The sequence below is a fragment of the Rattus norvegicus genome, chromosome 4, assembly GCF_036323735.1.
Source record: "Rattus norvegicus strain BN/NHsdMcwi chromosome 4, GRCr8, whole genome shotgun sequence".
Classification (NCBI taxonomy): domain Eukaryota; kingdom Metazoa; phylum Chordata; class Mammalia; order Rodentia; family Muridae; genus Rattus; species Rattus norvegicus.
Genome location: NC_086022.1, coordinates 121,219,098 through 121,242,365, shown reverse-complemented (window position 1 = coordinate 121,242,365; position 23,268 = coordinate 121,219,098). Strand labels below are relative to the sequence as shown.

At 47.1% G+C, this 23,268-nt stretch overlaps 1 protein-coding gene across 1 annotated transcript in view; it reads left to right on the top strand.

The window, feature by feature from the left end:
- Antxr1 (ANTXR cell adhesion molecule 1) overlaps positions 1-23,268 on the top strand; it is a 187,448-nt gene that overhangs the window by 93,184 nt on the left and 70,996 nt on the right. The window contains exon 13 of the mRNA NM_001044249.2: positions 21,684-21,779. Within this exon, the coding sequence (NP_001037714.1) occupies positions 21,684-21,779 (96 nt within the window). The remainder of the gene's footprint in view (positions 1-21,683; positions 21,780-23,268) is intronic.

The window sequence follows — 23,268 nt, the reverse complement described above, 5'->3', positions numbered from 1 at the left end:
AAATGGGAAGGGTATCGGGGGCTAGATGAGAACAGCAACAGTCAGTGGGGTGGCCAGGTGGGGGATGAGCTTGGGCTTTGGAGGAGGGGAGTTGCAAGATCTGACTTGCATTTGACAGGTCCCTCTGTGGGCAGTTGGTGAGAGATAGGAGCAGCTTGGCTGTGGAAGAAAGTTCTGTGTTGAACCAGTGGCTGAGGAGTTTCCTGAAACATTGGTTATGAAACTTGTAGCATCCTCAAGAGCCAGACCTTGTACCTAAAAGGATGGCATGACCACAAGCTGGCAGGAAAAAAAATCTGAGGAGGAGGAGACCTGGGGGTGAGGAGAAATTAGGACATCGCTTTGCTGGTTACTATTTGTATAGCCATGTCTGGTCGTGTACTTCTGTTTTCTTTTCTTTTCTTTAATGTTTGTTTATTTATTTATTTATTTATTTATTTATTTATTTATTATATAATTACACTGTAGCTGTCTCAGGCACACCAGGAGAGAGTATCAGATCTCATTACAGATGGTTGTGAGCCACCATGTGGTTGCTGGGAATTGAACTCAGGACCTCTGGAAGAACTGTCTGTGCTCTTAACAACTGAGCCATCTCTCCAGCCCCGTACTTCTGTTTTCTAACCAAGAAAAAGAAGACACTAAGAGTTTTCATTACTGACACCATTGTGAACATTAAACAAATGCTCTCTGCACCATGCAGAAGGCCTGGCTGTTAGTCAGCACTCAATAAGTGTTTATGATAGAAGCTTAAACAAAACTTTTGAAGGAGCTGGGTGTGACGGTGTGTGCCTGTAATCCCAGCCCTTTGGAGACTTAGGCAGTAGGATCTTCAATTCAATGTCAACATAAGCTACACATACAGTTTGAACTAACTGATTCTCTAGATAATCGGGTCCCCTGTCCTGGGTCCCATAGCAATGGAGGGACTCTGATGAAAAGACACGGCCATGGTGTTCATACTACTGCTTAGCTATACTTCAGTGGTTAGAGGGAGACAAACAAGATGGCAAAAAAAAAAAAAATCTCTCAGTTCAAACACAAAGCTCTGCTCCCCACCAGGCCCCAAGCTGAAACTCTAATTAAACACTGAAACTTCCTGGGGCCAAGCAGAGAAGTTCTGTGGAAGGAGAAAGGCGTGGCCATCCAGAGGTGACTTGAAATCTCAGGCTGGTCTTTGTCCAGAGGATGTGGTTTTTAGATTAGAAATGATCCCTGGGGCCTAAGCAAAGGGTTAGTCCTGCCTGTGCCAATCCCAGCCTGCCCAGTCCGTCACCTAGTAACAAAACTCATTTTAAAATATGAAGCTAAGACTTTTCTCGCTTTATTTGGTGCCCATTTGGACAAGTGTGTCCCAAGGTTCCAAGAGCCACGGTGAATAACTGCTACCCTGGCCAGAAGTAGAAATTCCATGCAGATTTATAGGACAGAGATTTTTTTCCACTTAAGCACTAAAAGATTCCTATACTCAGGGTAAACTTTGCAGAGTTGCCTGGCTATAGAAAGTGTTAGGATTCAATCCCCTTTCCCCAGCGTTTCCTTCCCAGACTGTAGCCTGGGGCTAAGAACTATCTCCAATTTGGTACAGTACAAAGCCAGTCAATTTTAGGACCTTGAGGAGCTTTCCTTGAAGATTATCTTCCTTTAAATAAATATTTTGCAAGTCTATCATGTTTTACCCAAAGAGGACAGAATTCAGGAAGTTGTTCAACTAGCGTTTCTTAAACAGCTACTGAGTTATCCGGTAACCTGTGAACAATCTGCAAAGCTGCTGTTGGAGGGAGGAGCCCACCAGGCTGAAGAATGTGTAAAGATGAACATCGAGGCTGGAGATAACTCAGCCAGTGCCTGAGCTTGATCTCAACCCACCTAAGAAAATAGCCAGGCACGGTAGCACGAACTCCAGGATGGGGAGATTGGGACAGGCAGACCCTTGGGCTCACTCACAGCTTGGCCTACTTAGAGAGTTCCGAGTGCCTCCAATGAAAAACGCTTTCAAAAAGAAAAAGCAGACAGCACCTGAGAAATGGCACCAGAGAGTGTCTTCTGGGCTCTGTCATGCCCACGCAGATGTACACAAAGAGAATGGCTTGTATGAATCAAGTATAACGTCTGTAAGATTTCAGAGAGGAGAGGGCCAAAAAGAGCCATGAACTGTCTGTGGAGGAGGCAATGCCACAGAGGTGACCTTAAAAGTGAAAATTACAGGGGCTTAATGGGCAGAGGCTCTACCCAGAGAAGACAGCCTTTGCAAGGGCTCAAGACCCCTGGCAGAGCCTGAATTGTGAGCTTCTCCCCTCCACTTCTGTTTCCATGCCCACTGCCTTCTGATTGAGGCCATTGCCCAGCTTTGCAACTGCTCCTCTCCCATGACATGTACCCACACTTGGTGCTGTCACCCAGTAAGGGACATGATGCTAGGCTCTCATTGCTGATTGACTGTGAGCTGAGCTCTGAGTGAGGGTTTGTTTGCATTTCCTATAGGATTGTAAAAATCACAGTCTTCAAAGAAAGGAAGGGAACATAAGGTTATACCAAGGCTAAGTCTAACTAACCACTAAATAAATGGAGAATATGATTCCATTTTCTCCCTAATTTATGTGGGAAAAGACCTAGCTACAACCAATAATTAATAATTTAAAAAACCCATGTGATGTCACTGGTCAGATAAATTCTCTTTCTCTCTTTTTTTCACGAAGATAAACATTCAGTGATCTCCGGCATGAGGCATCAAAGCAAGAAACCCTGGGTATTGTAGGCATGGCATGAGTACTGTGTGTACAGAATAATGGAGGGATTAATTCAGGCTATTGAATCAGAAGCCTTAGGCTCAAAGTCAGGCATGGCGATGCACACCTGTTATTCTAGCCCTGGTGACACTGAGGCCATAGAACAGGACTTCAAGATCATTCTCAGCTACATTGTGAGTTCAAGGCCATTTTACACTATATGTTTTAAAAAATAAACAAGAAGCCATGCCCACCACTGTGGAGGGCAGGCAATCTAGCTGGTCTCAGACCCCACATTACAGGGCTATAATTGGAAGAATGGTATGTGCTTAAAGGGACTGGAAGCCACAGTCCTCTATCAATGAATGATGGCCTCATTAGCCTCTTGATACATCTCTCTGCCCCTTACAGAATCTGCACATCTCTCATGGCGGCTACCCCTCTCCCCCATAAACAGCCTCTTAATGGCTGTTAGGATCAGGGAGGAAAAACTTTGAACATGTTGTTTCCATGGTAACCAGGGGGCAGGAAAGCAATACATCAAGTTTATTAATAAATCAAATGAGGCTGGGCTGCAGGCTTTTCGTCTTCTGTTGCTACTTTTGGCATTACCACTCGGAATAATATAAGCCTTATTCTGAGCATGGGAACTTTCTGGAAGCATGCTACACTTCACACCACAGGTGTCTCTGCTACACTTCACACCTCAGGTGCCTCTGCTACACTTCACACCACAGGTGTCTCTGCCACACTTCACACCTCAGGTGCCTCTGCTACACTTCACACCTCAGGTGTCTCTGCCACACTTCACACCTCAGGTGTCTCTGCCACACTTCACACCTCAGGTGTCTCTGCCACACTTCACACCACAGGTGTCTCTGCTACACTTCACACCACAGGTGTCTCTGCCACACTTCACACCTCAGGTGTCTCTGCCACACTTCACACCTCAGGTGTCTCTGCCACACTTCACACCTCAGGTGTCTCTGCCACACTTCACACCTCAGGTGTCTCTGCCACACTTCACACCTCAGGTGCCTCTGCTACACTTCACCTTTAGGACACTGCTCCCTTTCTGTGGATATGCTGCAGCTTCCACCTGGTTCTCCGAGAATTTTTATTAATTTTTCTTTTTAAAGTTATTTTTATTAGTTACTTATGAATGTGGAAGGAGGGGCATATGTAAGCCAGAGGATGATTACTTTTGCGAGATGGTTCTCTCTGTCTACCATATTTGTCCCAAGATCAGACTCAGGTGACCAGGCTTGGTAGCAAGTGTCTCGACCTGCAGAGGCATCTTCTTGGCACTCCCCCCAATTCTTAATCATTTTATCCTGAATCCAGACTGTTCTTCACAACTCTTGGTATTTTTCTATTAATATACATTTGAATGAGTGTGTGTGAGTGTGTGTGTGTGTGTGTGTGTGTGTGTGTGTGAGAGAGAGAGAGAGAGAGAGAGAGAGAGAGAGAGAGAGAGAAACTTGGAAATATCTTCAATGCCTCGCCCCCTGTAAAGAATTATCTGCCTCAAAGTGTCTATAGTACAAAGGTTGGAAAACTCTAAGAATCAGGATTAGCCCAGGAATCTACATTTTTAATAAGCTAGCCAAGTCCATCTTAACCAGAAGACTCTTACCTTCATATCTGCCTAACTCTTACTTTGCCATCCAAAGTTTATCAAGAGAAGAGCCACTAAAATCCACTTAAGAAATAGGAGTTCTTCTCCTGAATCACACCTAGTCCATAAGTCCTTGGCTTCCCATGCTAAGCCTGAACTGTGTGTCCCATTTAGGATCCTCTTACTGATATAAATGTAGTAGTTTGCTTGAGGGGCGCAATCTGTCTTGCTGAGGTTGGTCAGAAAGGAGTGTGCCAAACAGAGACCATGGTGGCTGCAGGTATAGGCTTCAGAAAGGGCAGGGACCACCACACAGCAATGCCTGGGGAGTTCTGTCCAGTGCCACCTCCTAGGCCCATTGCCTGTGGCGATTCAGATCTGTTACCAATAGAGTTAAAGGAACCTGGGAGCACACAGATGGAGTTGGTTTCATGGTCAGACAGCTCTCTAGGTAAACAGATGCCTCGCATGGTCACCATTGCCAAAACTGCTTCAGTTTCACCAGCAGGGTGGGAGTGAGTCCAGTAACCTGGGCTGCAAGGCAAGCTTGTCTTCCAACATAATAAAAAAAAATGCTGGTGCGCCCTTCGGAGTGCGAATCAGAAAAGACAATTTTCCTTGTGTTTTCCAAGGTCAAGTAAACAGTCTATCCATCAGAACATTCACCAAAATCTGTCTTTGTGATGAATAAATCGTATTGCAGCTACCAACACAGGGCCTCCTGGTGAGGGAACTTAATCCAGGGAGGAGGCTGTCACAGCAAATGAAACCAGAGATACGCATTGGGGCCAGTGTGTATGAAACCAGTACAGTGGACAGGTGGTCAGAGACTTTGGGAACAATAGCCAGCGCTGCCTTCCAGAAGCTGTGACACAAATGCTCTGGTGGGAAAGACACCCCAAAGGTAAATATTGTACAATTTGGGGTACAGTAGAACATAGGACCTGCAAAGTCCCCCATTCGTCCTAAAGACTAGAAGTTTCTACTTCTTTACATTTTTAGATGAATTAGCACAAACATGTGGCATCTGGAGTTACTTTCCAGCCTCTCAGTGGTCTTCCTGCAAAGTCAAGCTAGACAGCTTCTTCCAGAAACACTAGGAGAACATCAAAACATGTAGGCAGCTTGCCTATGAGTAACTTTCACTCCAGTCAGAGGCTCCCCAAATCCAATACCCCTGCAGGCAGGAGGCCCTTATAAACTCCAAAGAACATAAGACCAGGGCACAAGCTCTGGCTTCCCCTACAGGTTTCTACAGTGTAACACCTTGCCTCTTGCCCACCCCTCTCCTTAAACTTCATATCGCATGGAAGAGTAGAGGAACTCTGCACTGGACGGGTGTCGTGGAGAGGGACCTTGAGAGGTCCTCTGTGAGAAGTGGAGTCTGGGCCAACGGAAGCCACAGAAAGCAAGTACAGCACATCCCTGTGGAAGCGAGCCCCTGCCTTTGAGTAAACTGCAACCAGGGGCGTTAATGTGAGGGCACAGCCTTGTGCCCCTTGTCATTCATGGCAGAGTAAGTGTCCGTCCATGCTCCACAACTTAGCTGAAGTAGCTTAGTGCCAAGAGTATGCTGCCCCGAGACATAAACGGATGGATCCTAGGGCTTCATCCTCAGCCTTGAAGAAAGGACAGCCAGTTACACGTTTTCGTTAGCTGTAATCATAAGTGGTGTGTCCTCTAAAGTGAATGGGTTGTGGAAACAGGGAGGAATTGCTTAGAGAGGATAATAAAGCTAAGTGTGGCCTTGGATCAAATGAGTCTATTGCCATCCGATACTGTCGTGTGATGTTAGACCTAGGTGCTCTTGCACTTGGCTCTGATCTCTGTGGGACTGGCTTGGTGATGGTTTCTGAGGACGCTGTGACTTCTGGTCACAGTAACAGAGTGTGGTCCCTAAAACTAAGGAGGAGGTGAAAGGTAAACTCTCCATTTGAGATTGGTGTTCGGGGTCAAGGGTGTTCTTTAGAGTAAGCCCAGAGACACTGGAGTCGAGAGAAACTGTAGCATAGATAGTACTGTGTAGAATATGGAATGGGAACCCATTAGTCTGGGCCACAGCTGGCACAGAAAGGGCCACTCTAAAGCAGGTGTGGAGATGCAAGGATTGAACAGGGTGAGAGGCAGCTGCTGGCTGGCTTTTAAAAGGCCTCGGTCAGTGCCTGGTTTAGGTGGGAGAGGTCTCGAACTCGGTTCTACTCAAGCACAGATATCTGGCAGCTTGGCCGAGACTGGCATCAGATCGGTGACTGGGCTGGCAAACCTTACAGACTCCCTCCCCAGCTTAGAGTCTGTCATTGTGGATTTGTGTGCATGCGAGCTGAGAAGGGTAAACTCAGCCCTCCAGAGTGTAATGGATGAGTTTGGCTTGGGCATTTAGGAAATAAATTTGAGAGACCTTTGTTGTTGATGTTGGAGGGGGCTCCCCTGTGAAATGCAGGTCAGCCAACCTCCACTCCATATAATTGAGGTCATATTTCAGCCAGACTGCTCCAAGCACACCTTCTTGGTTTCCAGGTATGCCACCTGCAAGACATCACTTCTCGGCACTCAGCCATCCCCTGAGAACCACACAAAATTCGAATCTTTGTTTGGTTAAGCGATGTTCAGGGCTTTTTTTTGTTTGTTTTGTTTTGTTACTTTAATAATATACCTGTGGTCTGGTGCACCATCACCAGCAAGGGTAGACAACCACAGGAACACGAGAGTGCAGAGCTTGGATCTCAAATACTGCTTACAAACTGAAATCGAAGGCGCTTCCCAGTGCCTCTGTTTTGATAACCCTCAGATGCATAAAAATATTTTTAAGATGTTTTGAAGGACTCCTGCTGGTTTATTTTTCTTGGATAGTTGAGTGATCAACTCTTCAATATTTTATCTCTAAGTATTTTAAAGAATGTTTGCCCTGAGTTTGAAATTTCCTTGTTTTGAGAGTTGAAGAGAGGGGGAAAAAATGGTTTTCTGAAGCTATGCTTTGGAAAACGCCGAGATACCCCATGGCGAATGGTAGAGACGCGAGTTGGATCCAATAGTCTATGAACAGAGTGGGTGTGTTGGGACACGCTCAGCCATCGGGAGACACAGAATGACAGCTTACACAGTCACACCACTCAACTCCCTGCTGTTGACACTGAGACACACATCCTGTAAAACACGGAGATGAACAAAGGTGGAAGCGAAAATGTGAGAAAAGTTATATTGAGCAAAAAGAAAAAGAAAACCAGTGTAGCTATTTAATAGAAGGTAGCTCAAACCTTATAGCAAAAGGAGGAGGAGGAGGAGGAGGAGGAGGAGGAGGAGGAGGAGGAGGAGGAGGAGGAGGAGGAGGAGATGTGAGGAGCATACAGTGACAACATATTACTGTCATGAAGACAGGCTGGTGTGCGTAGGAGCAAATAATCCAGAAGTTACATGATTCTGATCTACACACAATGGCACACCCATGACACATGGGACTTTTATAAACCCACTGTTATCTTCTGTTCAGAGGAGATTTATGTACATCCCTCAGTAATCAGCAACCATAAACTAATAAACATATATAAATGATTTGAATAATACCGTTTTTTAAAAAGCTGCTGACAGATTATGGATCCAGAACAAAGCCCCAACTAGTGATTAGACTTTGTAGGGTTGTCTGAGATGAGAGACTAAATGATCAGAAATGTATCGCTTTGGTCAGAAGACATACACTGTTCCCCCACATTTTAACACCTCTGAGATTAAGATATTCTGTTAATCAATAAAGCACCATGATTTAATGGGCAAAGGTTTTCTTAAATGGACCATAAAATAATGAAACCTTCTAGAATGAGCGACTGTCAGTCTGGTGGATAGTTTCTATTCACCTGTATTGTAAAAGAAAGAAGTTGCAAAAATTAAAATGTGCTTTAAAACCTTCTGCTCAGTCACTTCCTCTGTGCCACTCATATCCTGGAATGAAAAAGTTAAATATCTATAGCAAATTGAGTTATCAACAAGTTTTTAAAATCTTGTGCGCTTCCAAATTCAAAACACACATCAGAGTAATATATGAGCCAATGTGAGCTAAGAAACACTTAGAACTGCTCGATTACTGAGAACGCCGCATACCAAAACTCAGAGTGCAGTCAAAGTGGCCCTCAGAGGGAAATTCCTAGTCTTCAGTGTTTGTATAAGAAAACAAGTTATAGGTCATCTTAGCATAGAACTTGAGAGATCAAACAACACAATAGTAAAAACACTGTTTTTTTTTTTTAAGGGGCAGGGCTGGGAGGATGGCTCAGCTTTGAGAGCACTTGCTCTTTAAAGGACCAGAGTTCATTTCCCATCTTCCACATGAGGCAGCTTACAACTACTCATAACTCCAGCCCCAGGAAACCTGATGTCCTCTTCTGTCCGCTGGGCCACCCAAAAGCACATGAACACATGAGGACACATGTCTTCACATGTATATACATACAAGTAAACAGCAAAATAAATCAAGCAAGACAAAAATAAGACAAGAGTTGCGTAGAGACCAAGGTAACTATGAGTTGAACATAGCAGGTATGAAAAAAAGAGAAACAGGCACATATCCTCAGAGCTGTGCTCTTGCTGGAGAGGTTAGATGGGTGGGAAGAGGAGCCATGGCTAGTGCTGTCACAGGCTGGGCTGTGGTGAGGTCACTCATACAGCAGACAGAGAGAGCAATGCACACTGGGATCACTGCCCACCTGCTCCACCCAGCCTCCTCCTCTCTCACAAGTAATGTTATGAAACATTATAGTTTACATTTCGCTCTCCCATTTCATCCCCAACTAAAATTTGTCAAATTGCTGTGACCTCCTGGAGTGCTGAGGCTGTGTGGCCCTAAGGCAGTTTGTGACCACCATGTTTTGTTAGGATCCTTGCCTTTGAGTCTGAGGGTCAGAAGCCATGGCCTCCTGCATGCCAGCATGTCCATTCACACATGCTCCTGGGTGGCCCAGGCTAAGCCAGAGGGAAGCTTAGGCTGGACATTCTGGGTTAGTAACCAGCTGTGCATGAGATGCACAATTTATAGAGGATGCAGAAGTGGGTCAGTGGGAAGAAATATCAAAGAAAGAGGAGGTAAAGAGTGTGGGAAATGGGATCAAGATTGGAGAAGGCCTGAGATCCCCTTCCTCCCGAGGTCTCCTAAGCTAACTAATCAACATTTAAACACAAAGTCAGTAGGCTCGGCCATGACGAGTGGGAGATGATTGGTTTGCCTCAGGCTGTATTGGCAACTTATAATCACACTGCAATAATTCACATTGTCTTGGGCTCTCAGGTGATTTTCTCGTAAGGATCTTATTTAGAGGCTGGTGAGATGGCTTAGTGGGTAAATGTACTTGCCACCAAGCCTGAGTTCCATCCCCAGAGTCATCACCATAGAAGGAAAGAACCAGCTCCTCAAAGTTGCCCTTGACCTACACACACACACACACACACACACACACACACCATACCACACACAGAGAGACAGACAGACACACTACACACAAACACAGACAGACAGACACCACACATGCACACAGAGAGAGAGAGACAGACAGACAGACAGACAGACAGACACACATCATATGCATAGACACACACACCATGCACACACCACACCACACACACATGCAAACATGCACACCATACCATACACAGCACATCACACAGAGAGAGACAGAGACAGGCAGACACACACACCATACCACTCTCACAGACACACAGAGAGACAGAGACACACAATACACACTACACAAACACACACACACACCACGAACATACATACCACACAGCACACACACAGACACAAACACACATACACACCACGAACATACATACCACACAGCACACACACAGACACAAACACACATACACACCACGAACATACATACCACACAGCACACACACAGACACAAACACACATACACACCACAAACACACACACCACACCACACACATCATACCACACTACACACACACACCACATACCATACACACCACATCACTCACCACACACATACACACACAAAAGAGTCTAATTTTTTTAATCATAAAGAAGATCTTATTTGGGAATGACACAAATCATATCACCCTAGTCCCCCAAAGCAAGTACATTCTTCCCCCTCTCCCCTATAGAATAGCAAAGGCTCACAGGGTACACACCTCCCCTTTCAAGGAACAGCTGTCTCACCACATTCACCAGAGCCACAGGGAGATTCAGATTCTCCCTAGACCAGGGCCACAGCTGCAGGAACCCGCCCGCATTCCTTTGCCTTCCTGTGGCTGCTAAAGCAGGTGTTCATTCACTCATCGCCCAGAGCAGTGAGCTTAGTGTTTTGTTCAGTTTCTTCCAAGATTAAAAAGTATTTGAATAAGTGACAACCAAAATATTCCTAGGATTCTTTAAAGCACAACCCAACATCAGGAAAGTGGCTTCACTCTCAAGCGTGAAAGCAGTCTCCTTTTACCCATATTACTGGAATTCATGACCTTAGAAAAGGCACTCTGTAAAACTTGAAGTTCCAAAGACCATCACAGAAGATCCAAGCCCAACCTACATATATGCCAAATGTGTCTTCAAGAAGAAGACCTGGTAGCCATTAAAATGTTGGAGTGAGTCCGATTTGCCACAGATACTGTGTGTGAGCATCCTGCATTCTGTACTCCCCTCTACCCTACCTGTGCCTTGTACGTGAACCCATGGTTCACCTTCCTTCTGGAATACCCTTCCCTCTTTCCACACCCAACCCCCAGTTTCACGGTACTCCCAAGGCCAGCCAAGGGCTTCTGGACTTGCCACAGACTATGCCCTGGCCAGCATCTTACCCACACTGCGCTATAGGGCGTCATCACCTTGCTCTCTGCAGAGAAGTTGGTAAAGTTGTTTGCAGCAAGGGTCTGTGGCAGGGACATAGCTTCAGGAGACACATGACAGGCATTACCTGCTAAATTCTCATTTCTTCCTATCTATGGTTAAGTGACCACTCTCAGCCATTCCATTTGAAACACTGTACTGTGCCTAACAGAAGAAAAGAGACAGATGTATACTCTGGGAACTTCTTCATGGAAACAGAATCCCTGTAAGACAGCAGTTCTCAACCTGGGGGTCAAAGGCCCTTTGAGGGTTGCATATCAGATATTTACACTATGATTCATAACAGTAGCAAGATCACAGATATGGAGTAGAAACAAAATAATGTGGTTGGAGCCACCACAACATGAAGAATTGTATTAAAGGGTCTCAGCATTGGGAGGGCTGGGAACCGCTGTGGTAAGATACAATAAATCCAAAGACAAATTAACGTAAGCACAACCCAGAGAGTTCAGCAGTGACACCCTCTCCTCTGTCTTCCCCATCCAGCTATGTGGTTTGTGATTGCCAAAACTACTGTCTTCTACACCTTTGGAGTGCCTTGAGAAGGCCAAGCACATAGTAGTTGCTTTATTAAGTGCTAGAGACTTTGTCTTACCTGGCACCAAATTGTTTTCCAGGCAGTGCAGGTTAGAAAAGGGTGTTCCAGGAAGAAACTGGGAGAAAGGTGAAGTGGACCCAGCACCAGGTCCCACTGAGCTTTGTCAAAGCACCAAGTAAGGAGGGAGTTGGGAGAATGGCAGAGGAAATGAGAAAAGGCTGGTGAGGAAGAACTAGAACTCTGCCCCCAGAGTGCTCAAGCGGGGTGTGGGTTCCCTCAACTTTTACTAAGAAACTTGTGAGCTTGTATGTACATGCAACTGTCCTTTTCTGAAGAAAAGGGTGTGTCGTTGCCGCCTAAATTCTCAAATGTTAGGAATATCTGTAGTCACTGACAAGGCTAAGGAGGAACAGGTTACGTGTTTCAGTGCTGAGTGGAGAGTGGGATCCTGAAAACCCGGGGTGGACCTTGCTCCTGTAAGGAAGGGCATCTGGAGAGTCTAAACCTCACCTGGCAGTAGAGGGGCGGAGCCAGATTAAATTAGGATGTGGGTCAGAGAATTACTGGCAAATGGTAACTGGGGAGAGAAAACCGTAGGAAAAGAAAATTCAGTTAACTTCAGGTTTCCAGCTGGGGTTGACAGAGGACAAGAGCAAGCCGGTTTGAGGGGGAAATGCAGACTCAGCCTGGACCACTGTGCTTGATATGTCAATGGGAAGAGGGACAGGGGGCCAGTCTAAGCTCAAGATAAGACTTTCGTCATCTGTATCTAGATGAAAGTTTGAACCTGGCAAGAAAATGAACCACTTCTGAAAGGACTAGAAAGAAAGCAACTGACCAGGGATGGCCCTGTGAGTCACATGACCCAACAACCAGACCTCATGCCAACCTAGTGCCACCAAAATGGAGACTTCAGAATGGTTAGGCTAATGCTTAAGGAAATTAAAGGTTTCTTAATGGCAGGAGAGGGGAAGGTAATAGGGAAGGGTGGCTCCACAGAGCATGCTGACTTTTCCAAAGCCACGTGCCAACAGAGGTCTAGCTAGAAGCTGGGAAGGAAGGGTGAGAGACGGTGAAGGGACAGGCCCACAGACACAGGTGCAGGGGCATAGAATTCCAGTGACGTGGGGGAGCAGGGATGGCAGTTAAGCAGAAATAACAGCAGAAGACACAGCTCCAGGAGAGAGGATTCTGCTCTCCAGCCTTGGCCATCCAGAGCTTCCCAGCAGCAATAAAATAAATGACTTAAATTTCATCTTTCAAAATAAAACCTGCCCATGCTCCATTGGTTCTGTCTGGGCAGGAAGCAGGGCTCTGAGCAGCCAGCTAGAAAGGCTCTGCATTCCTCTCCGGAGCCCTGGAATGTGACTCTTACAGAGCACAGCCCTAGCCAACGGGAAGAGATGGGGTGTACCTCTTTGCACCCCTCTACCGTGCCACCCTCTGCTGACTCCATGAGTGCCCCACTGAAGCACAGCTAAGCCCACATGCCCATAGTCCCTGACTGAGCATACCCCTCTCACCAGTCCCAGCTCCAGCTAGCTCCAGCTAGCTCCAGTTAGAACAAGCAGACTGCTGTGCCAGTCACAGGTGGGTGGCCGGAGCTGCCATTAGCCGGGGTCTCTTTCCCTTTGGGGCTATCAATGGTGTTTCAAAGACAACCATCTTAGTAACAGACAAAGAGGTGATATTGGAGGAAGGGAAGAGGCAGCGGTGGGGCCCTCATGTCCTCAGCCTGTCCCCAGGTGCCCTAGGGAGAAACTGGAGATCAGCTCCGTATGTTTCAACCAGTCAAGCGCTGAGGGGTCACCAGCAGAAACAGACAAGAATCTTACCTGTTTTAAATGTTAAGTGTCTGCCACTCTGAAAACACGAGTGGCTTCGATAATTCCGAGCAGTAGACTACGCAACTTAGCAGAGCCCACAGAGCGGCTGTAAACCACCACCCAGGAGCGCAGACTCTCGCCGCTCTGTCTCCGTCCCTCAAAATTCTATTGCTGTAATCACCAGGACGGATGCTAGGGTTAAAGGCATTGACAGTAAAGTTCCCCTTCCCTCTGCCTCAACCGTGAGTGAATGGACATGGGAGAATCTCGATAGTCTTTAGGCTATAAGGTAAAGCCTGGCTGAGTGTGGCTGAAAACGGCTAGAATTGTGTTGAACAAGTTTATGATCCCACGCTGCCGTGGACATGGCCAGCGAAGACACTAGTCGCTGGGCGAGTTACTCAAAGCTGCTTAGCTAGAATTTGGGGCCCCTTGCTTTCGAAGGCCCTAGGAAGATGTTTTCCTTTTATTCTAGAGAGCTCATGAAAGCACCGGGCTCCATAAAATCTGCTGATGTAGGGCAGGCAGCCAGGGCAATCCACCCTGGGGCAGCACATGCCAGAGAGGCAAGGCAGACCCAGGCCTGCCCTGTGCTCTTACACCTGGACTCACACATACTCCACCCCATCACAGGAGGAAACCTCGAGAGTAAAGAAGGACCGCTCCGCTTTCTTGGCAGCATTTTCCAGGCCCCGCAGGAAGACATTTCTGGCTGCACCCTAGACCAAGGGCATCAGGCAGAATCCCAGCGCCGGGTTTCACATTTCTTTACATTGAACAACCCTGGCCTCCTGCTAATTCTTCCTCCATTTACTAAGGCAACTCCCCAAAACAAAACAAAACAGAACAGAGGTGCTGGGGTTTGTATCATCCGAGTCCTCCTGCTCCTATAGCGAACAAGCCCAGGCATGAGTCCAACACCCTCACCCATGCCACACTGCATGTAAGAAATCCAAGTCCCTAAATTCTACCCACCAGATAAGAGGTTTCGTTTGTTGTGCTTACAAATCTTTACCTTTGAATACAATGCCTTTCACTAATTAATTTATCCACTCTACACTCCGATCGAAGCCCCCCCCCATCCCTCCTCTCCACACTTACAAATCCCTCCTGTCCATTACCCCTCCCCTTCTCCTCAGAAAAGATTACCACCTTCCCTGGGACATCCAGTCGCAGCAGGACTAAGCGTATCCTCTGCTACTGAGGCCCAACCAGACAGTCCTGTTAGGGGAAGGGGGTCCAATGGCACTCAACAGAGTCAAAGACGGCCTCCACTCCAATTGTTAGGGGACCCACATGAAGACCAAGATACATATATGCTACAAATGTATAGGGGGCCTAGGCCCAGCTCCTGCATGCTCTTTGGTTGGTGGTTCAGTCTCTGTGAGCCACCACGGGCCCAGTAGTTGTAGGTCCTGTGGTGTCCTTGACCCCTCTGACTCCCTCAATCCTATCCCCTACTCAACCACAAGACTCCCTGAGCTCCACCTGATGTTTGGTCTCTGTATCTGTTTTTATCCATGGCTGGATAAAGCCGTTCAGGAGACAGTTATGCTAGGCTCCTCTCTGCGAGCACAGCAGAGCATCAGTAATAGTGTCAAGGGGAGGATTCATGAGTCTCACTCAGAAGGGAAAACAGAATAGTCATTGGAAGTGGATGGAGGGAGAGCGCTAGATGGGAGATGGGGTCAGGAGGGGAACAGGGATGGGGACCAGATGTGGGGGAGAGCTGGGAGTGAGAACAGAAATCGATGGGGGAGCATCTCTGGGACTAACTGGAGACCTGGAACAAGGAAAGCTCCGGGAGTCTGTAGGGGTGACCCTAGCTGAGACTACTCCCAATAGGGAATATGGAGACTGAAAGGGCACTTCTACTTCCAGTGGAGCAAGGGTGACATCAATCCACCCATAAAACCTTCATCCCCAAATTTTTGTCCTGTCTACAAGATGTACAGGGATAAAGATAAAGCAGAGATTGAGAGAACAGCCAACCAACAACCGGCCAAACTTGAGGCCCATTCCACGGGAGGGAGTCCTTCTTGTCTTGAAGAGAAAGGATGCCCTCACTTTGTGAGCTTCGAGAAGCCAGTCGAATCTGACAGTCAGAGAATGCTAACCCTACTTGACTGTGCTCCTGAGAAAGAAGCACAGATGAGCACCTCTCGCCTTTGGATTGATTGCCACCTGTCGGCGTGGCTGCTCTGTGAGCTTAGGGTGGGGCAGGCTTGAAATTGCTCATTGAAAAAACTCAGTCCTCCACAGCTGGAAGGCATACCCCAATGGGCTGGTGCCTCGACGACCTGCTTCACTTTGGCACTAGTGTCTTGAGCATACTATGCCAAAAACATAGACAAATAGCTTTGTGTCTTCCTCCAATGTCCGCACTCATTGAATAACAATAATTCACATAGTTGAACTGTTTCCATGACAGCAGTTTGTCTTCTAACCCACTGACCCTGGTACCCAGCTGAGACAAATGCAGGTTCTTTTATGTCAATCTTCATGACTAATATTAACTCTCAGATCACACAGCACACAACCACATACCTACACGCATGAATATGGTTTACAGAATAAACACAAATGAAGTTAGAGAGCCTGCAACAGAGTCAGGAGATCTCAGAAGTATCCCAAAAGTGTGCTTAAGAATTGGACCAGTGCCCAGAGGGCGCTGCTGGAGTCCCAGCCTCTGAGCAACAATGTTGCAGCTGGGAATGAAAGGCTGAGCCAGCCTTCACAGCTGGAAATAGTGGCTGTAGGTCCAGAAACAAATGGGTGAACAGGTGGATGGGCAGGCAGTCACACAGAGTAGATAATGTCAATGGCTAGGAACCCAGACAAGTGAAGGTCTACAGACAATCAGGGAGCTCTTTACTTGTTGGCCTGTTATACACACACAACAGGTATTAGATTGGTGTGGAGCCATACCGGCTAAGAATTACGTATCCATCATTTTATGGAGTCCAGATGAAGGAGTTACACCCTTCCCTTGGTCTGTTGGGTCTAATAACTTCTTGGGCCTGGTTTCTGTAATATGATTTTTAATATAACCAAGTGTCCTGGCAGCTGCAGTTCACTTCCAATGACTTGTAGGGTGGCTCTGTCTCTGCCCAGGAAGACGTCAGTGATAGCTGGGTGTGCCTGACAGATGGCACTGTTTCTGGTCCATACAGGAGGTGCATTTATCCTTCTCCCTCAAAATGCAGTCAAAAGATACTTGTAAAATTGAGTCTTCTAAAACAATGCACAGCCTTAAAAAAAAGTTATTTGTAATACGTAATAACTTCCAGTAGGATATAGCCTAACTTAACACAACCAGCTAAGACAGGACCTGGCAGACACAGTTACCTGAGGGTAGTTACTGGCCCAAATGGCCCCACTGGGCCCTCAGTGTGTCCACAGAGGCCTGGTGGGCAGGCAGGACCAAGACTCAGCACACACTGGTCCACAATCAGGTTGTGTGCAATGGCAGCCCCTGAGCCCTCTAGGAAGAAGCTGCCACTGCCTTCTCCTCTTCCTCTTCCTCTTCCTCCTCCTCTTCCTTCTTCTTGAAGATCAGATGTCATGTAAAACAGAATGGGCCAAGAGTGAATCAAGACCACTGAGTGCTGTTACAGGCTGGATACGAAGGACCCAAAGCAGTCTGCCCCAGAGCAAGGCAGGGAACACAAGACAGGGCACCTTCTATAGTGCCAGGCCACAATCCAGTATATATTCTGAAACATTTCAGATAACTCTTGGATATAGACAGAGCCGGCCCCTTGGCATGTGGGGAAGAGTGGGGATAGGAGGATCTTCCTCTAGGAACTTGATGAAGATGGAGAAGGAATGACTGGTTTAGAGCAACTGAGTTTCTTCTGTGCCTGAAGCACTGAGCCCCAGACCTGTGGAGAATCTAGAAAGCACAAGGCACTGGTGGGCCACGGTCAGTAAGATGAACACCAAGCGTTTTTATTAAAAGGCAAGCGTTTGAGAGTGTCCTTGTCCAGTGTCACCCATAAAGAGCCTGACAGATTGGGAGCCATAGCCTGCCCTTTGGCGTCTGATCCCTAAGGTTCTCCCTATGCGCTGTGACTCTGCAGTGTATACAATGTCAATTTCCCAGAAAACGAGCTTGACCATAGGTCACCGAACCAGAGTTCTCCTGTGTGGACAGAAGCCGCAGTCCTTCATCTGCCCTGAGTGGCCTCTCAGAGCCAATCCAGTTGCCTTCCACCTAACTCCAAACACAGTGAGCTTTCCCTATGTAAATCCCCACTCACACCTTCACAAGTCAAACTTTGTGCTTGCCTCTGAGCAGGAGTCTGTCTTCCCTTGCCCCTGCAGGTTAGGGTTTCTGTGGATGCAATCAAACACCATGTTGTTAAGGCAAGTTGGGGAGGAAAGGATTTATTCAGCTTACACTTCCATAGCAGCGTTCATCAATGAAGGAAGCCAGGACAGTAACTAAGATAGGGCAGGTACCTGGAGGCAGGAGCTGACACAGAAGCCATGGAGGGGTGCTGCTTACTGGCTTGCTCTCCATGGCTTGCTTAGTCTGCTTTCTTAAAGAACCCAGGATCGCCAGCCCAGGGGTGGCACCCCCCACCATGAGCTAGGCCCTCCCTCATTGATCACTAATTGAGAAAATGCTTTACAGCTGGATCTCACAGAGGCATTTCCTCAAGGGAGACTCTTGTCTCAGATGACTCTTGTGTCAAGTTGACACACAAAACCAGCCAGTACACTGCCTACCCCAGAGTCACCTCCGGTGTGAAGTGCTGGTTTCACAACACTGTTCTCCAGCCCAGGTTAGCTTGCTAAGGGCTAGAGCCTTCTGGTTATATGCAGGAGCCAGGTTGCCCACATTTGAATTCTGGCTTCTCTAGCACTCATGAGGCTGAGGTGCAAAGAGTAGAAGCTTAAGCTAGCCTGAGCTACAGAGAAACTCCGAGTAAATGTAAAAAAACAAACAAACAAAACAAAACAAAGCAAACAAAAACCATGGCCTTTTCTGTAAGCTTTCCAAGTTTCTCTGGATCTTCTTACCTCGGTATATTTAACAATAAGGTGAGAGAAATAAGAAAATAGAATTTAGATTTCATCAAATTATCAGTAGGAATTAAATGTGCTAGCATATTCCACAGAAAGAATAAAGATAATCCCTATATGTAAATGTTCAGTAAATATTAGCTATATTAGTAATTATTCCTGTCACTGTCATCATCTGTCCATCAGCATGTAAGTAAGAGAACTTTACTGCTTTTGGAGAAATGCGTTTTGTTCCCTGCTGGGTTTGCAGCCATGGAGTAACCCATACCTCTTGCTCTGTTTAGATCCCCTCCTCACTGAGCACTTTGGGCTGGGCTGGTTGGTCCTGTGTCCCTGAGCTGCCCACTAAACACAGAGTATGGACACAGTAGACGCCTGCAGTGCGTGCCAGTTCCTGATGGACTGTTAGTTCCAGCTCTAGAAAACCAAGTTCAGAGTTTCATATTCGATAGCAACATTTATGTGACCTTGATGACTTCAGGAAGCACATGGGACCCAGGCAGCAGCTTTCTCTAAGGGACAAGATGATATTTAAATACCCTGATCTGTGCCTTGGCATGTGGGGAGGGGCTCCTCACTAAACCCCCTCTTCCTCCTCCACTACAACTAGGGGGACTTTTGACTCCTAAGGGGCTGCAGCAGAGCCAGCCATCACATTTCATCCCTGATATCTTCCTTAGAAGTTGTCTGCCTGCCCCCACACACACACCTCTGCCCGCTCCTTCACCCTCACTGCCCACAGAAAGTGCCCCATCTTCCACAGGAATGTAGAGTCGTGCTGCAGTGTCTCAGCCTCTGCTTCGGTTTATCTGAGGCAGAAACGAGGGAGGAGGGTGCCGTGTGTGGTGTGAATAGCTGTAGTCTGCAGCCCTTACGGAAGGCTACAGCTTTATAAGCCTCTTGGTAACCAAGCCACTTATTATTCCAAGTGCAGACAGGTTTACGATCTGAAATGTTCACCGTGCTGGTTGCTATGGGGAAACAGAGGAAAATTCCAGCTCAGGCCTGAAGTGATCGCTTGTATGGGATAGCCTGGTCCTCTCCTCACTCCTGTTCCGTGCTCCTTCTGTCATTGGTTGATACAGAGGTAGCAGCTTTCTTCCCTCTCTTGGTCACCTAGAATACAGAGACAGACAGGTCACAAGACTGGCCCTTAACTAACACATGATTTCTTGCTGACGCCACTCACTGCATGCTCAGCTCCAGACTTCTATATGAGTGCCTTGGCCCAATGAGGCCTCCTGCTACAGCCTTGGGTGTGGAGGACCCTCACTGTCCCACACTCTGACTGCCCGGCCCTGCACCTGAGCCTAAGGCCTGGCTCCCTTGGGAGACAATTCCACATTCCCAAACCTTGGCTTTTTAGCTGGAGCCAAGGGTGTTTTAGTTCCCTGGCTTTTTGGTCAAAGGCATTCCAGAGAGTTCCAAGGAACTTTTAAACCTCTTCCAGAGCCCTATTGAGCTCTCAGAGTAGGAGTGACTCACATCCTGGCTCTGCCACTAACTTGTGGGGTCACCCTGGACAGACCACCCAGCCTCCCTCCTGTGTAGATGTGTGAGAGGGACAGCTTCAAGAGCCTGATAGAGAGGCCTGTGAATGGACTTCCCTAAGGATCATGGTGGCACACAGCTGGGTTGCAAGCCTCCTTCCTCCTGAGCCCATCTGTGGATCCCACAGATCACTCACTGAACAAGCTTCCCTATGCTCATTATGAAAATTTTTAAAGGAAAAGAGAAAATACAGATTTAAAAAAAAAAAAAAAAAGGACAAATTGACCTGCCAGTGAGGGTGGTTTAACATCACAATGTAACATGTAAAGGATCTGTCAGTGAAAATGCCCAGTGTGGGGCAAACGCCTATAATCCTGGCGCTCCAGCACTTGGGGGAGGCGGGGATGAAAAGATCAAGAGTTCAAGATCAGCCTCAGTCAAATAGTGAGTTCAAAGCCAGCCTGAGGTCCATGAAATCCCGCCTCAAACCACACAAAAAGCTATTGTTGAGGTTGTTAGTAAACATCAAAGGCACTCTTTCTACCTCTTACTCTTGACTTGGGTATACAGAAATCTCTTTATCCCAGGAATCATTTCTCTTGTTTAAATGTTGTTTGACAGCACATTCCAGCATAGTAGCTGATAGCTTGGTAATGCTACATTTAGAATTTGTGCCGTTGTCTTTTTTTTTTTCTTTTTTCTTTTTTCTATTTTTCAGAGCTGGGGACCGAACCCAGGGCCTTGCGCTTGCTAGGCAAGCACTCTACCACTGAGCTAAATCCCCAACCCCCCATTGTCTTTTTTTAAATTGTATTATTAGCAAAGAAAATATCCCAGATTGTTTTCTTAGGTCAAAGGTAGGGCTACCAGTTCCACTCAGGTGGCTTTTGATGTGCACAGCAGTGTCTTGTGCACCAGGACACTGTGACACCTGTGTGGCTGCTGGGGAAGGACTTAGACTCCTGGTCCCAGGTGTTTCCATAAGCAGCAGTCTTGGAATAGACAGCTGGTGACACGTGGGACGTATGTTTGCTATAACCTAACAGGCACCTCAGGCCATGCACCCTGCCCATCTCCAGGATAACCTTGGCACGTGTGGAAGTGGTTAGTATTGACCCACTGCCTGCCCACCCGACACAGCCCCAGGAGTGGCTTGCCTGCCTCACAGTCACCCCACCCTCACCTACAGATTGGCAGAAGTAGCCCTGTCCCCATTCCTATGTGACCTAATGACTCTAGACCTCCTACCCACAGCCTAGAAGTCTGTTGCAAACACTTCTTTGTATGGGGGTAAGATTCATTTTAATTACCCAGAAGGTGGTCAGAACCCAGCCTTTGGGGGCTAGAATTTGTCCCCAAGATGGAGACAACGCTTGGGGACAAAGGAGCATTCTTCAGTCACTTCTGTGAAATGGATCATTTAGAATGATCCCAAAATCAGCTAAAGAGAGTGTGTTGTGCGGCCTTGACCCTGAGTGATAGGTGGGCAATGTGCTGTGCTCTTATGTAGGCCTCAAGTCTCCCATCGTTGGGTGGAGGGTGAAAGGGAAGACCCCAAGTGTTCCACCTCACTGACCACCCTCTCCTCACCCTGTAGTCAGACGGCTCCATCCTGGCGATTGCTCTGCTGATCCTCTTCCTGCTGCTGGCCCTGGCGCTGCTCTGGTGGTTCTGGCCCCTCTGCTGCACAGTGGTAAGTGAGCCAGCCTCAGGCCACAAAAGGCAAAGAGACATGAAACCCCAGGTACATCAGTTGGGGTTGGGGGAAGGACCAGGAACTGTAGCAGTAGGAGATAAATCTTGCATTTTTTGTACAAATCAGCATAATCCAGGCTTGGTCATCTTGGTTCTATGAGCTGTCAGAACTGCCAACATGGACTGGGGCAAGGCTACCAATGGCAAAGCCTTTGGTGTAGCCATGTAAATACAGAAGGCAAAGATTAAAGTATTTGTATTTGGTGTTTGGAAAAGACATAGACAGGGCTGGTGTTGTCATTATCCAAAAGCACTGGGTTACAGTTGGGATCCATTGATACATTGTGCAATGCTGGGTTGGTTAGAGTTGGGATCCATTGATACATTGTGAGACGCTGGGTTGGTTAGAGTTGGGATCCATTGATACATTGTGCAATGCTGGGTTGGTTAGAGTTGGGATCCATTGATACATTGTGCAATGCTGGGTTGGTTAGAGTTGGGATCCATTGATACATTGTATGACGCTGGGTTTGTTTGAGTTGGGATCCATTGATACATTGTGCAATGCTGGGTTGGTTAGAGTTGGGATCCATTGATACATTGTGTGATGCTGGGTTTATATCTGTGGGAAATATTTCCCCAAAACAAACTTTTCAGGACAGGAAGAATTGTCAGCCAAGGCAGGATTGTTTTGCAATTTTCAAGTTAATTTTCAATGATGTTTTTCTGGTTTAAGTCCCTGTTGCCTGGGAAGGCACCTAGCATGTATTCATGTGGTCTCATTTGGTAAGTCAGGGGCTTCCTGTGTAAGAGAAGATCCTGGAGACAGAAAATATCTCCTGTTTCTGATGTTATTGACTGCCCCACCCCTTTCTTACTTAATGTTGGCCTGTACCCCAGAGTTTCAAGTGTCCTCCAAACTCTGTGTTGACCACTCACTTCAGGGATCCTGAGTGGGGCTGGATGAAGTCATGTGTTTCCGGATGGGAGTGTAGTGTGCAGGAAAGAGAGTCTCTCCACAGAGACCCATTCAGAGGTTTCTGGACAGTTCCTCCACCCTGAGAGACTACACCCCACAGCCCTCAAACTAACAGAAAGTGTCTTTGTGAACTCTGGTCCCCAAACCTCCCTCTATCGCTCTCCCAACCCCTCCTCCAAGTGTGGGAAATGTCACTTGACCCAGTAACTGAACTGCAAGCCCACATTAAGGAAACAGCTAGATCCTTGGACTTATAAAGTGTGGGCACATGAGGCCACTCTCTCCCTGCTGCATGTTCATAGTGTCCAACAGCCTGCAAGGTCTCCATCCCAGGCAGACAAGGCAACCTTAACCTTTTAATAGCTACATATCCAGAATAGGGATATAAAAAGCGGGGCCAGACACCAGACCCTTTCTGAAAACACAATGTGCCCATCCACACCTGACCTCCTTCCCCTCTGAGTCTCTGCTGGCCAGTGTCTGGTGAATTTACTGCCCCATCCCTGCT